The 13,035-nt window shown below is 43.8% G+C and overlaps 1 protein-coding gene and 1 long non-coding RNA gene across 2 annotated transcripts in view; one reads left to right on the top strand and one right to left on the bottom strand.

The window, feature by feature from the left end:
* Positions 1–9,975, bottom strand: part of HECA (hdc homolog, cell cycle regulator) — a 437,124-nt gene extending 427,149 nt beyond the window's left edge. Inside the window, exon 1 of the mRNA XM_069608112.1 lies at positions 9,311–9,975. Coding sequence (XP_069464213.1) covers positions 9,311–9,551 — 241 coding nt within the window. The 5' untranslated portion in view covers positions 9,552–9,975. The remainder of the gene's footprint in view (positions 1–9,310) is intronic.
* The window catches only part of LOC138467835 (uncharacterized), a 210,991-nt gene continuing 206,566 nt past the window's right edge, over positions 8,611–13,035 (top strand). The window contains exon 1 of the long non-coding RNA XR_011268157.1: positions 8,611–9,107. This is a non-coding gene — a long non-coding RNA (uncharacterized lncRNA). The remainder of the gene's footprint in view (positions 9,108–13,035) is intronic.

The raw sequence follows: 13,035 nt of genomic DNA, 5'->3' as shown, positions 1-13,035 counted from the left end.
AAGTATATGCGGATACATCCGTCGAAATTGAAAGTGATTCATAATGGCAAAGTACTTTTATTCAAAACATCAACAGAGGCGCAGGACTGGATGGACAGCGTGCAGATCCCAGAGGCCACAGAGCAGAGACAGTGAACTTCGACATAAGAGGGTAACCCGGGGAAAATCCACACAGTGTATAACTATGTATGGACTGCGCACACAAGATAGGTGACAAGTCTACACTGAACTAAGATGACCGCGGCTTGGACAAATTGAAGCAACAACATGAATCAAAGAAGACGCAGAAGCACAGGGGTGCAGCCACATTGGAGGAACGCTAAACGAAGACCCACTACTGCCACTAAAGTTGGTTTCAGGGGTACTGAATAGTGCCCACCCGTTGTGAGTCAAATGGAGCAGAAGCGGGAAAGTCTTAGCTTGCTGCGCATAGCTGGACAATCTAAGTTACAGTTGATTTTGTTTGAAGTTTGGGGGCAAGTGGGGGCCGGACATGGGAGGGAAGCCTGGTATAGTTGGTTACACACTGTGCATGCTTTCTGCCAAAGGTCGTAGCAGACGTAAGGACCTAAAAGCACCCGGGACACTGTGTCATAATGGCTGAAACTATAAAGATAATGACATGGAATATCCGGGGATTAAATAACTATTTAAAGTGCAGAAGGGTGCACATGTACATAAAGAGAAACAAAGTAGGGACTGCGCTATTTCAAGAAACACACTTAGATGTACGGAAGCAACAGAACCTGGAAAGGGCATGGGGGTGCTGGTGGGATTCACATACTCAACATACGCAAGAGGGGTCCTTATTTGGGTACACCCCGCAATACCACTTAGAGTATTGACCACCAAGACGGACAAAGAGGGCAGGATGGCGATGATACATGGCCTGCTGGAGAACCGAGAAATATGCATAGTGAACACCTACGCACCTAATCACAATGCCACTGTCTTCTTCAGGTCGTTGTATACAGGACTAGGCCCCTACAGCGATGGAACAGTGATATGGGACTGAGATTTTAATTGCACCCTGAATCCCACCATAGACAGGTCTGACTCAAAAAACAAGAGGTCGTCCCCTCCAGCCAAAGTCCTGAACACGCTCCTGAAGTACTTCCAATTGGAAGACATATGGAAGACACAGCACGTGAATAGCAGAGAATATTCTCACTACTCGGCCCCACTCAAAGTTCACACTAGAATAGATTACTTGTTCACAGGAGAGGAACACGTGGGAGAATTCTCCGAGGCAGAACACCTAGCTAGGGTCCTGTCAGACCACTCCACCCTCTCAACAAAATGAAGGATTTCAGCCCCAAGGCTGCCTATTCGTACCTGGAGATTGAGAAGCGAAGCACCATTAGACAAGGGATTTTACGAGCACATTAGAAAAAAGCACTGTAGATTTCATAGAGGTACACGAAGGAAGTGTAAAACAGATAGGCACTGTTTGGGAAACCTACAAGGTAGTTATCAGAGGGGAAATGATAGCGACATCAGCGGGGGTACAGAAAACGATCATAAACAACCTCAAAAGAGCGGAACAGAAATTATTGGAGCAAGAGAAGCAAACAGAAGGAGAAAAGGAGCATGTGAAGGAAGAAATTAGACTGAGACAGGAATGCCTAGTATAATGGGATAGACTGGGGAAATGTAACCATGCAAAATACTTAGAAAGGAGTCATGCACAGGGCGACAAACCAGGTTGAATGCTAGCCTGGTTGTATAAAGGCAGGAATAAGAGATCCCTGATATGCTACATTCGGAACACAGAAGAAGAAGAAATGAATACACAAGCAGTCATTAGCAATGTCTTCCCAAAGTATTATAAGACATTGTACGTAGACCCCCAGACAGACAATGAAAGTGAAATACAAGATGCCCTAGATCTCGTCGCCCCCTGCCACATCTAGACACTCAACAGTAAAACATGTTAGAAGAGCCTCTAATCCCAGAAGTCCTAGCCACTATAAGAACATTGCCCACAGGGAATGCACCAGATGCAGGGAAGAGAGGGCAGACTTCACACACATGTTTTGGGGATGTCCTGTGGTACAGATATTTTGGAAGTGGGTGGCAAATAAAGTGGCCCAGGGAGGTCCTGATCTTGACATTCAATCCCCGGGAGCATGTATGCTCAGCCTCTTTAAGAAAAGTACACTCCACTCCACTTCACAGACCTTGGCTAGGTGTTACACTTACAGTCATACAGTCATTACGTATCATTCTACACAGAGGATATGTTATTATACCTCAGCAACCCAGTAGAAAATCTACAATATGCGTTATAGGTATTGGACAATTTTAGAATTCTGACTGGGATCAGAATAAATAAGAGCAAGTCATGTCTGTTTCCCAGTGGCCAAGAAGGCGACTATGGCAGAGGAGGAGTTACCGGCTCCTTCAAATACCTGGGCTTAAATATATATAATGACCCCAAATCGGAACACTAATTCAACACCAGACAGGCAAAAGAAGGGATCGAAAAATCGATGAAGTTTTGGGGTAAGCTGACCCTGCCAATTGCTAAAGATGGTGGCACTACTGAGGTTAATGCATTGTTTCAGGAACATCCCGTATAATATCCCCAAACAAGTCTTCCTAGAATTAGATCAAGTCTGCAGGGGCTTCTTATGGCAAGGAGGTAGACACGGGGTGGCGTTGAGCGTATTTCAAAGACCATATGGTGAGGGAGGCTTGAAGATACCAAACTTTGAGTTGTATTTCCTGGCTTGCCAGTTACAATATGATATGATATGATAGTTTATTTATATAGCACCTATACACAATGTGTTTCAAAGCGTTTCAATATGTTTCAAAGTTTCAATATGTATTACTATGGATGGCAGACGGTCCCAGGACAGAAACTACTCTCCTGCAGCCTGCCATTAGTAAACTCTACTTTAGGGACCTGATTTGGACTCCTATGAAGGAACAGCATAGCCACCCGTATTTAGTGACGGTGGGTATCAAAATATGGAATAGAGCCTGTAAAATGATGCGACTTGAAGATCTTATCTCGCCACAGACCCTCATAGTTGCAGTGGTGGCAGATAAGCAAGGACGCAGGGCGATGTTGAGAACAAAATGGGACTATTCACACAAGATAGAGACTACAGGGAGTTTACAGACCAATCAGAGAAATCCCCCATTATAAATACTAAACTACAAAACATTCTCCTACAGTCCTGCTGTGTGGATTCTTTGTAAGACGGATATAATGTACTTTTTTAGTCTATAGCTCTATTAATCATAAATGCCAATAATGCCATATTACTAATTGAAAAGTCATTAGATTCCAATAATAATACATCAATAGCTTTATTTTGTCATTACAAAAATATTTTTATTTTATCCATACACAACAGACAGACATTTGTTTTTGACTTATAGACACAGACGTTCCTTAGATTTCTTTAGCCAGGGAAATCCCACCATAGAATAGAGTTAGGCGTTAGACCATCCTGATTATTATAAAAGTAAATAGATCTCTGTTGTCAGTGTCATCTCTCTTGATACCATGACTGTCTCACAATATAGATTCATATTCAAGGAAAAAACTTTAGTTGCAGGGACTTTAAGGTGAGAACTTAAGGCAACTAAACCACTGAAATTCAGATAAAGCCACCTTAACATCAGGCCCCCTGTTGTGCAGCATATGACTACAATGATGATATCACAGATGACATCATCTATGACATCACTGATGGAATCTCTGATTAAATTACAACACTAAAACGGCTATGGATTTTACCACATCAAGGGGCCACTAGCCATGGCCTTCATCAATAGCCAGTGGCCACAGCTTTCGGCCCTGCCCACTGTATATTTCACAAAACTAACCAGCTATTAGCCATGGCCAGTGGCCACGCCCATTGCCCACCCCATTGTATATCATAGCACATTAAGGGGCAGTAGCCATCATGGCCTCCAGCCGTGGCTAGTCACCACCTCCTTCAGTCGTGCCCACTGTATATTTTACAACACTTAGCGGCCACTAGTCATGGCCTTTGGCCATAGTCAGTGGTCCCAGCTTTCGGCCGTGCCCACTCTGTATGGTAACCCATTAAGGGGCCACTATCTATGGCCTCCAGCCATGGCCAGTGGCTACAGCCGTGCCCACTGTATTTTGTACAACACTAACCAGCCACTAGCCATGGGCAGTGGCTATGCACAGTGTACACAGCCTTGGCCATGGCAAAGGCCACGGCCTAAATTGTTTATTAGTTAATCAAAGCTTTTATTAGCCAAGTCATAAATTATAATATGTCTGACACCATCAGAGATGTAATCAGTGGTGTTATATATGATATAAACAGTGATGTAATGAGTGATGTCATAGATGATGTAATTAGTGATGTCATCTTTGATGTCATAGGCTGCACAACAGGAGGCATGAAGTTAAATATGGCTTTAGCTGAATTTCAGGGGTTTCGTTGCATTAAGTTCTCACCTTAACGTCCCTGCAACTAAAGTTATTTCCTTGAATTTCAAGGGTTTTGTTATTCCATAGATTTTTTCCACACCACCGGCCAGCCACTGTCCATTTTAAAACACTACCAGACCACTAGCCAAGGCCAGTGGGCACTCCCTTCGGCCTTACCAACTCCAGATTTTAAAACACTTGCAACCCATTGCTCAAAAACAATCATCACTCGCAGACTGATCTTTTGACAGTGGTATTGTTAAGTATAAAGATGGAAGGCTTTGAGAACTCACCATTCTTTAGGCAATTTGCAGTGAGATTAAATTGTTTGCCAAGGATCACACATTTTGGTTAAGCAACGTGCTGCAAGCCCCTTGTTTTCTGTCTGGTCTCCTGGAGACTGCTGTGATACATCGCACAACCCCAACTAACCACATTTAAGCAGCAAGGAAAAGGGAACAAAATGTCCAGCTGCAAGAATAATATATGCCCAGGTACCTTTGCCCCAATAGCGAAAATCAAAAGCTGCCACCCATGAATACACGCATAGTAAGTGAACATATATCTTAAAGTGAAATATACAAATGTAGTTCAATTGACCTCCCCCTTAGAAGAGAATGTGCAAGACAAAATAGCATTGGACACCAGAAAAATAACCTGAGAGAGGAAATGTTCCAGTAAATATGCTGGCAAAGTAAAACAGATGCTCACCTTTTAAACACAGCAATCTGTACTTAAATATTCCCTGGACAGCTACTGTAACGTAGGGGGTGAAAAATCACTGGCCATGGCTATTGGCCAGTGACACAATAAGCATCTGGGACTCCCATCCATGCATTAATCGGGACCAACCCTGCTTAGCTTCAAAGCGCGGAAGGTGCTGGCCCTCTCAGGCCATGTTGTTCTAAGGGGTCTAGAACTTGTGCTCATCTATTAGGCAACATTGTCTGAGGGGGACAGCCCCTTACTCTCTTTGAAGGTAAGCAGGGTCGGTCCTGGTTACTGAATGGATGGGAGTCCTGGATGCCTATCGTGGCACTGGACAAAGGCCAGTGATTTTTCACCTCTGACGTTACTGTAGCTATCCTTTTTTTAAAACTTATCTGCAGCCACGGGTACAGAAATACAGAACCCTCAGTTATTTGTAGTCATCATATCGGGGGAAACAGCAAAACCCCAAAATTCTTCCCTGCCCCCCCTTTGTGTGCTTCTTCCCAAAAACACCCATGATGGCCTCCTGACCTCCGCTGCCCTCTCCCATTCTCCCACAACCCTTTCTGATCTGTGACGCAGTTTGCTATGAAATGTCAGCTATTCGCACCGGATCGGGGTTGAAAGACTGAGGTAGAAATGTTCAAGTGAGAAAAGACTGAAGATTATTTTTCCGAAAATAACCTTCGGTCTTTCCTCCTCTGAAAATTTCCGACTTGGCCCACATCCCCACTCACACCCCTACCCACACCACCACCCCCCTACTTACCTTGCTGCCGACTCCTGTGTCCCTGCAATGCCTGATCCCTTTCACTTCCGTGATGGGAACCGGCACCACAGGAGCCTTTCCTTTTTTATTTCTTTTTGTTTTGTTTTTTTTTTTTTTTTGGGCAGCTGCGGGGCTCCCCGCAACCCACACTCACAATATAGTGAGCAAGGGTGCGGGGGACACCCCGCATCTCCCAGTACCGAATGCGTGATTTGGTCGAACTTTTTCAGCCGTTCATAATTTTTCGAACGGCTGAAATTCGGCCAAATTACGCATTCATGCTTTTCAACTCGGTCATTTTGGCCGATTTCATTTGCAGCTATTCTGTCCGATAGCCGAGGTTACCGAAAAATGTGTGTTGCAAACTCAGTCCCTAGACCCCCTCCAACTCCCAAATTTAACTTAGTGTCCTCTTGCCTCCCCTGCCCTCCTCTCGCCTCTAGCCAGATGGCATTTGCATGTTTTTTTAACAGCGTTTCATTTCCCGATACCCTTGGCTATAACAGTGGTCATCTCTCGCATTGAGGGGAAAAAAAAAAAGATAGCGGCTGTTTAATTTATAAACACGTGGTTTCTTGGAAACGTACCCAAGATATAGCTATCTATTTTGGAGAAGGGGCACCCCTTTTCCATCAAATAATATAAAAACTACTGGACAGAATAACCCCAAACCACAAAAGGGCCACAAGTAAATGCTTTGTGCCCAAGTTGTTTTGCAGCTGGTCCAGATCGGTACAGTGGTTTGGTCTGTGCGGTCCACCGAATATTGCCCTTTTTTGTCTATGGGGAAAATAAATAGTGAGTAGGCCAAAACTGTGTTTTTTGTTTTCTTAGTTAACTTTATTTTTTAACAAATCTTTCCCGAAATGTGCAGTCTCGTAGGGCATGGGTGTATCTAATTGTCTTCCTATGGGAGTCCAACTCACCTGAACTATAGGGCAGCGACTGCCACCCACCCTATAATATATATATATATACACACACACACACACACAGATAGATACGGACTTAATCCATAGGTGGCAAAGGATTCCTTGCTCTGATCAATTCCCTTTCCCCCCTCATCTATATGTACAACAAAAAATATAGGCGATACAGCATGTTAGGAAATCAACCTAATGTACAAACAAGCTAGCAGGTGATATGTAATTTGACAGCTACAGCTTTTCTTGCTGAAGATATAAAGTTTATGTTTTAGCTAAAATAGTAAACTGTTTTTAGTCTTCTACATGTGAATACGTTGTAACAAGGTATATATCGTTTCACTAGATTACTTATATGTTACCCTGAACGAAACTTGATCTGTCAACCTGTCGATGACACAGTGTGTAACTGTACTTGTTTGCATCTCTTCTTCTAAAGCCAGTACAAACAAATGTAAACCTGAAAACTGACATAGCTTCAGCCATGCGCCCATTCATCTTGTTATTATATAGGCAAAATAAATGATACACTATGGTGCACAGCTATGCGATTGTGTTTAGAGGGCAAATACACGACGTCGAGCTCAGGGTTTGCCAACAGTGTGTTTATGGATTATTATATTATTTCTATATTTCATCCAAGATGTTTGAGGTTTTGTCTCAAATGGTAAACATTCCATGTATGAAGAGAACTGTAGTGGGCAGTTTACCCAAGTTGTTAGGCTATCACACCACATGTAATTCTTTCACTTTGACTTTTAAGTGGAGATGGGGCGGTTCAATGATTTCTTATGGAAATTACGACGAAAATATGTGATCTAGGCACTGCACCAGCCTCTTCCATTTTGCTTTCCTCGCCGATTTAAGGTACTTGCTCTAAAAATTGCTAAACGTGTCCTCCATTGTGAAATTAGCAGGTCTGATATTTCTACACTTTGATGTTAATCAAGTCAATATGTAGCTGTTGAGTATTAAAGACAAAGATTCAATGTTTGGGGCACATATTTAGTTATAGTGTACGTGCCTAATCGCTACGTGAGATTTTCCTTTTAGTGTCTCTCATTACCAACCCATGCTCTGCAACCAGGTTAAACAAGTGCAAAGCAGGCAATACAAAGGATATGCCCAGTGCGGAGCGCTGAGTAGTTTGTTCCAAGACACCGAATGAATGCACTACGTCATAAGCAGCTGCATACAACAATTCACGGATTGACCTAGACCGCCACGTGTCTTTGAATTGATGTTTTCAAACGTAGAAAGGCAAGCATTGCTGTCTAGTCCAACCCTTGAGCGTCGTTTTCGTCATGGGTGTTAATGGTGTCAATATCCCTAATTTGATGGGTGGAGAGGGGTGTTTTGTAATGCTAGTAGACAGCATGGACAAATATTGAAAATCGATTTGCTGATTGCACAATATGCACACAAAAAGCACACCCGTTGCAGAGTAACCGTGTATATAAAAGTGGCATTATTTGGTGTCTATAGGGATAAAGGTAACGTTATACCGTTTGTTGGGAGACTGGAACATCAAAGACCTGCGACAAGGTGGGATGGGGACTGGGGTACAATGTGTAATTAGGAACGTTCACCGGCTTCACCATGCGCACTTTACCCCTACAACTGCAGTGTTTTCTCCTTTCCTGCACTGAAGTACTATTACTATGGGCACCTATTTCCCTCATAACTCGAGACACCATGCATGAGGACAGTTTCTACATAAACTCTGAGCAAGTACATCACACGTCTGAGTGCGACTCGAGTCTCGCACACCAAATACTGTCCTGCTGGCAGTGTGGGGTATCTAGGAGGACAGGCAACGTGGGTTACTGTTGCCAGAAGCTTACAGGACAATGCAGGTAATGCTGGTGTCCGGCTGTATTTGCATGCGTGCAAAAACAAGCAGACCCAATGGAATTTTGGAGATGGAAGAAATATTACCCATGAATAAGCACAGGCCTGGGCCAGGAGCTGCTTCAGAGAGGGAATGTGAAAGAGAGGAGATTGTGTTGATATTCTTGTTCAAGTGGAGGATGCAGATGAAGGCTGGCTTGGTGAGTGCTGCTACAAGTAGGAGCACGCAAGGAGCAGCTGGCAGGGCTGTGTGCTGAAGGATATTGCAATTGGAAGGCAGGCAACGTTGTTCTTAGAGCATGCGAGCAATGGGTATGTCGGGAGGCAATGTTGTGTCCTGCTGCAGAGAGAATCATTGGGGTGCAGTCAGTTATTCTGCCCTACTGCAGGGAAGGCGGCATGCAATACTTGGATTCTGCTGTGCAAGGTACATTAAGTAAAATACTAGTAGTGATGATACTGTACAGGATAGGCATGCTGCGAGGGCGTGATCCACAGGTTGTGTGCAATGGACGGCTAGAAGAAGCTGAAGTGCTGCACTTATTTTACACTTCCATACAATGGCTCTTGCTGCGATGTACTTTCTACTGTACATGAAAACTGTCCCACCGCCCCCATAGTGCTGCTCACCGCTGCGGGTGTCGCTTGCTGCCGCGGGGTTCGGGCCCGCTGCTGCCGGGGGAGCTGCGGCTGCCACCTGCGCTGTTGCTGCAGCTGCCACCGGGGGTGCGGCAGCCCCCGCTGCAGCCAATGTCCCTTGGCCCCCCAGCCCCAGTGCAGCCGCTGCCAGGGCCCCGTTCTCTTGCTCGTCGTCGCCGCTGCTGTTAGCGCGCTTGTTCTTCCTGCTCTTGCTGCTTTTTAGGTTCGGCATAGCTCAGTCCCCAGCCAGTGCCCCCTCGGCTGCTGCGGGTTGGCGACCTCAGCACGGCCTCATTGTAAAGCCAGCACCATCCGGGGCAGAAGCTCGGTATTAATTTGTTTTAAAGGAGATATTTGGTATTTCTTCTCCTGGGCTGACACAAAGACTGAGCAGAAGACCTGTGGCTGTGTGGTAGGTTTGTAGCTTCAGCTTCTGTGCATTAATGCAAGGGCTGCAGCGTGCGGGGCCCGCCCATCCTCCCGCACTGTTTACATTGTGCAGCGGCCGTGCGGGGCTGTCAGTCTGTGCATTGCAAGGAGTCGGGAGGGGTGTGTCAGCTCCCCTGCCTCCCTTGTTTTGTTTCTGCCACTCTGTTAACCCTGCATGCAATTGGCAGGTTCCGCTGAAGACTGCGGAAGAACTGGGACTATCTGGGCGGCCATTTCAGAAGGAAATATAATATGAAAACGACCAATAGAGGGCACCGCTAACTGATACTACACAGAAGAATACTTGTGAGGAATCAAGTGAAGCCGTTCAGCAACTATGCATCGAATAATTCATATACAAACAATTGACGCGCCACAATTTGAAAGTACATTTAAGGAAATGTTAACATTTAAAATGTTTCCATTTTTGAAACTGTTAGATATTTTTAGTTCACTAATACTAAACATGTTGCGCTTGAATATCGTTTTTGTAGGTGTCGAAATGCATTTGAATGGTAATCGCCTCTTTTCTAACATGGCCGCCGCCATAATCTGATGCTGCGTGTACTGCTGTGTTGTGCTGCTCTCCTTCCTAGTTCAGTGCTTGTTGCTGCTGTTGGTGGTGGTGATGATATCTCACCCGCGCCCACCCACCTGAGTGCACTCACAAAAATTCCACTGGCTCCCTATATTCTTTTTTATTCATTCAGGTTAAAGAGTATCGGACATAAGAGGCTTGTACAAATCATTTCTTGCCAAAAGCATACAACAGGAAATGAAAGCATGTGCATTTAAATATGATCCTCAAATGTAGGCAGAGCACCATAGGATCTGAGGTATTTTTGTGGCTAAAAACTTTGCTGGGATTCAAAATCCAGAAGGCAGGCACAAACACGTGTCCTCACAATAGGCAAAAGTAAAGATAACATGCCCAGTCAGGGAATAAGACCAAGAGATAGGTTGCAAGGATAACAAACTTTATATAAAATAAAGTATGCAAGCAAAGAACTCTGCTGCCCGAGAGCGTTCTGCCAAAGGTAACACGGGCAGCATATTATAAGAAGCATTTACAAAATCACAGTGTCATACATGCCAACATTCAGACACAGCTGGGAGGGAGATTTCCAAAGGGAAATCGGGAGACCAACATTTCCCCATTGGAATGCATTCGGGCTACAGCTATTTCAGGCGGGAGACAGTGAAAAATAGCCCGATTTTTCGCTGAAAAATCGGGAGTCTCCAGCCTAAATCGGGAAGGTTGGCATGTATGCAGTGTGGATTGGAGGGGCTGTATGGCACAGCCTGCTCTATAGGGGATGCCGGGCTGCAATTGGCTGTTGATCGGGTGGCACGTGGGTCCGCTGGACTCATCTCAGCGGTGAAGGTCAGGACAAATGTGACAAATTACTAACTGTCTAAGCTAAACAACAGGAACTGATAACAAGAGAATAAAAGTGACCATAAAAATCCTTGCATGAATGGGGTTACTTAGAGAGAATGGGATAATATATTGGAATTCCAACCTCTACATTCAGGGCTTCATTGATACCCCTTCTTTTTTGTTCACTGCCATATCTAGGCCAGGTGGTTTTATTTACTTATAGTCAGAAACTTAACTTTCAAAAGGTATTACATTTATAGATATTGCTATTCTCACATGTTCTTACACTAAGCAAAAAGCAGGCCTGAAACACAGCAATCATTTTTGTCCATGAATACAATCATATAGATTATACGCAGTTGCTAATGACACTGCCTCTTGTTTGCTTACTTTACTCTCCATATATACGCCTCATATTTGTATGCATTGTAGTCTATTTATGTTTTGTGTGTATTAGTAGAAATATGTAGTACGTGATGCATTATTAGCTACTTAGTACATGTTTCACAGTACGGAAAAGTCTGATACAGAACATTCACCGTTTTATTATAAAACTTAGGAAAATTACAAATATAGCACCTCTGTGGTGTATGCTGCAGCCAATACCTACATTTATGTATGAGTAGGTTCCTGTACTAGAAAGAAAACTGCAATGGAATGTTCTTTAGAACACTACATTGCGTAAGGAAGTATGTAGTTTATTACACATTTCCCCATAATCCCTAATACTTTTTTGCCAACATTACCTTCACAACCCCTTGTATGAAAAGTAAATGCACGTGTGATGTCATCAGTGATGTCATCAATGATATTTGTGATGTCATCTTTGATGTCCTGGGTGTGAGTCTTAGCAGTGCACGGTGGTGGCGCGAGTTATGGTTGCTTAGCTTACCATAACTGGCGAATTTCAGGGGTTTTTCGATTTTACTTGTAACCATAACGTCCCCTTAGCAAAGTGTTTCTATTGAATTTCATAGGTTTTTATTAGTGCAACTTAACCATAACGTCCCTTTTTTAAAAAAAGTTTTTTCATTGAATTTCATAGGTTTTTATTAGTCCAACTTAACCATAATGTCCCTTTAACAACGTTATTTCAGTGAATTTCATGTGTTTTTACCAGAGTGTGCAATTTTCCTACAACTTACTAATATCATATTTACCAAATATAACAATATTTGTGTCCAGTTTATAAAGTGTCACCTTAAAACTCTGCCATCTCCCACCTTCTAGATTAATTTTTAACACTTCTATACACTTTTTGCAACTATTTCAACTAGTTTTGCATCCGTAGACGTCTACGAACATGTGACTTCATTGCGGACCTTCAGGACAGCGCCACATGACCATGCGCTGGCGCGCGGCATGATGACGGGTCCGGGAACCCGTCTGCACTTCACAATAAGATCCGTCCTTCGTGGACAGTTCTGAACTGCATTTTCTACTGATCTAGGAACTTTCAACTTCAAAATGTCCCTTGCACACCTCCTACACCTGTTCATACTCATTATCCATTACCAATCTAGTACACAGTACATACTTGGAAGAATTTTATCAAAACTGCTATTTATCTCAAAAATGACATCAGTTATAGCCATCCCTCCTCCCCAAGAGCCACCACCACCACCAACTGGAGGACCTTTACAAAAAAAAAAGCGCAGTACTTTCAAAGACAATGAAGAGGACCAAGAAGATGAAGTAGAGGAAGTGCCTATCTCTAGCACCAAGATCGAATCATGGGTGTGCCAGTTCTTTGCTACTGTTGAGAGTGTACCAAAAGCTAAAGCTACCAAAGTGAAATGCACTGAGTGCACTCAATCACAGACTGCCTAGACAGTACTCCTATGGGACCACCTCCATGCGCCACCACACCAAATCCAATGACCGCAATGCTCTCAGAAAGGTTATT

This window comes from Ambystoma mexicanum, chromosome 4q (assembly GCF_040938575.1).
Source record: "Ambystoma mexicanum isolate Mex_15411 chromosome 4q, UKY_AmexF1_1, whole genome shotgun sequence".
In the NCBI taxonomy this organism is placed as follows: domain Eukaryota; kingdom Metazoa; phylum Chordata; class Amphibia; order Caudata; family Ambystomatidae; genus Ambystoma; species Ambystoma mexicanum.
Note: the sequence above shows the minus strand (reverse complement) of the source record. Positions and strands in the feature narration are given on the sequence as shown.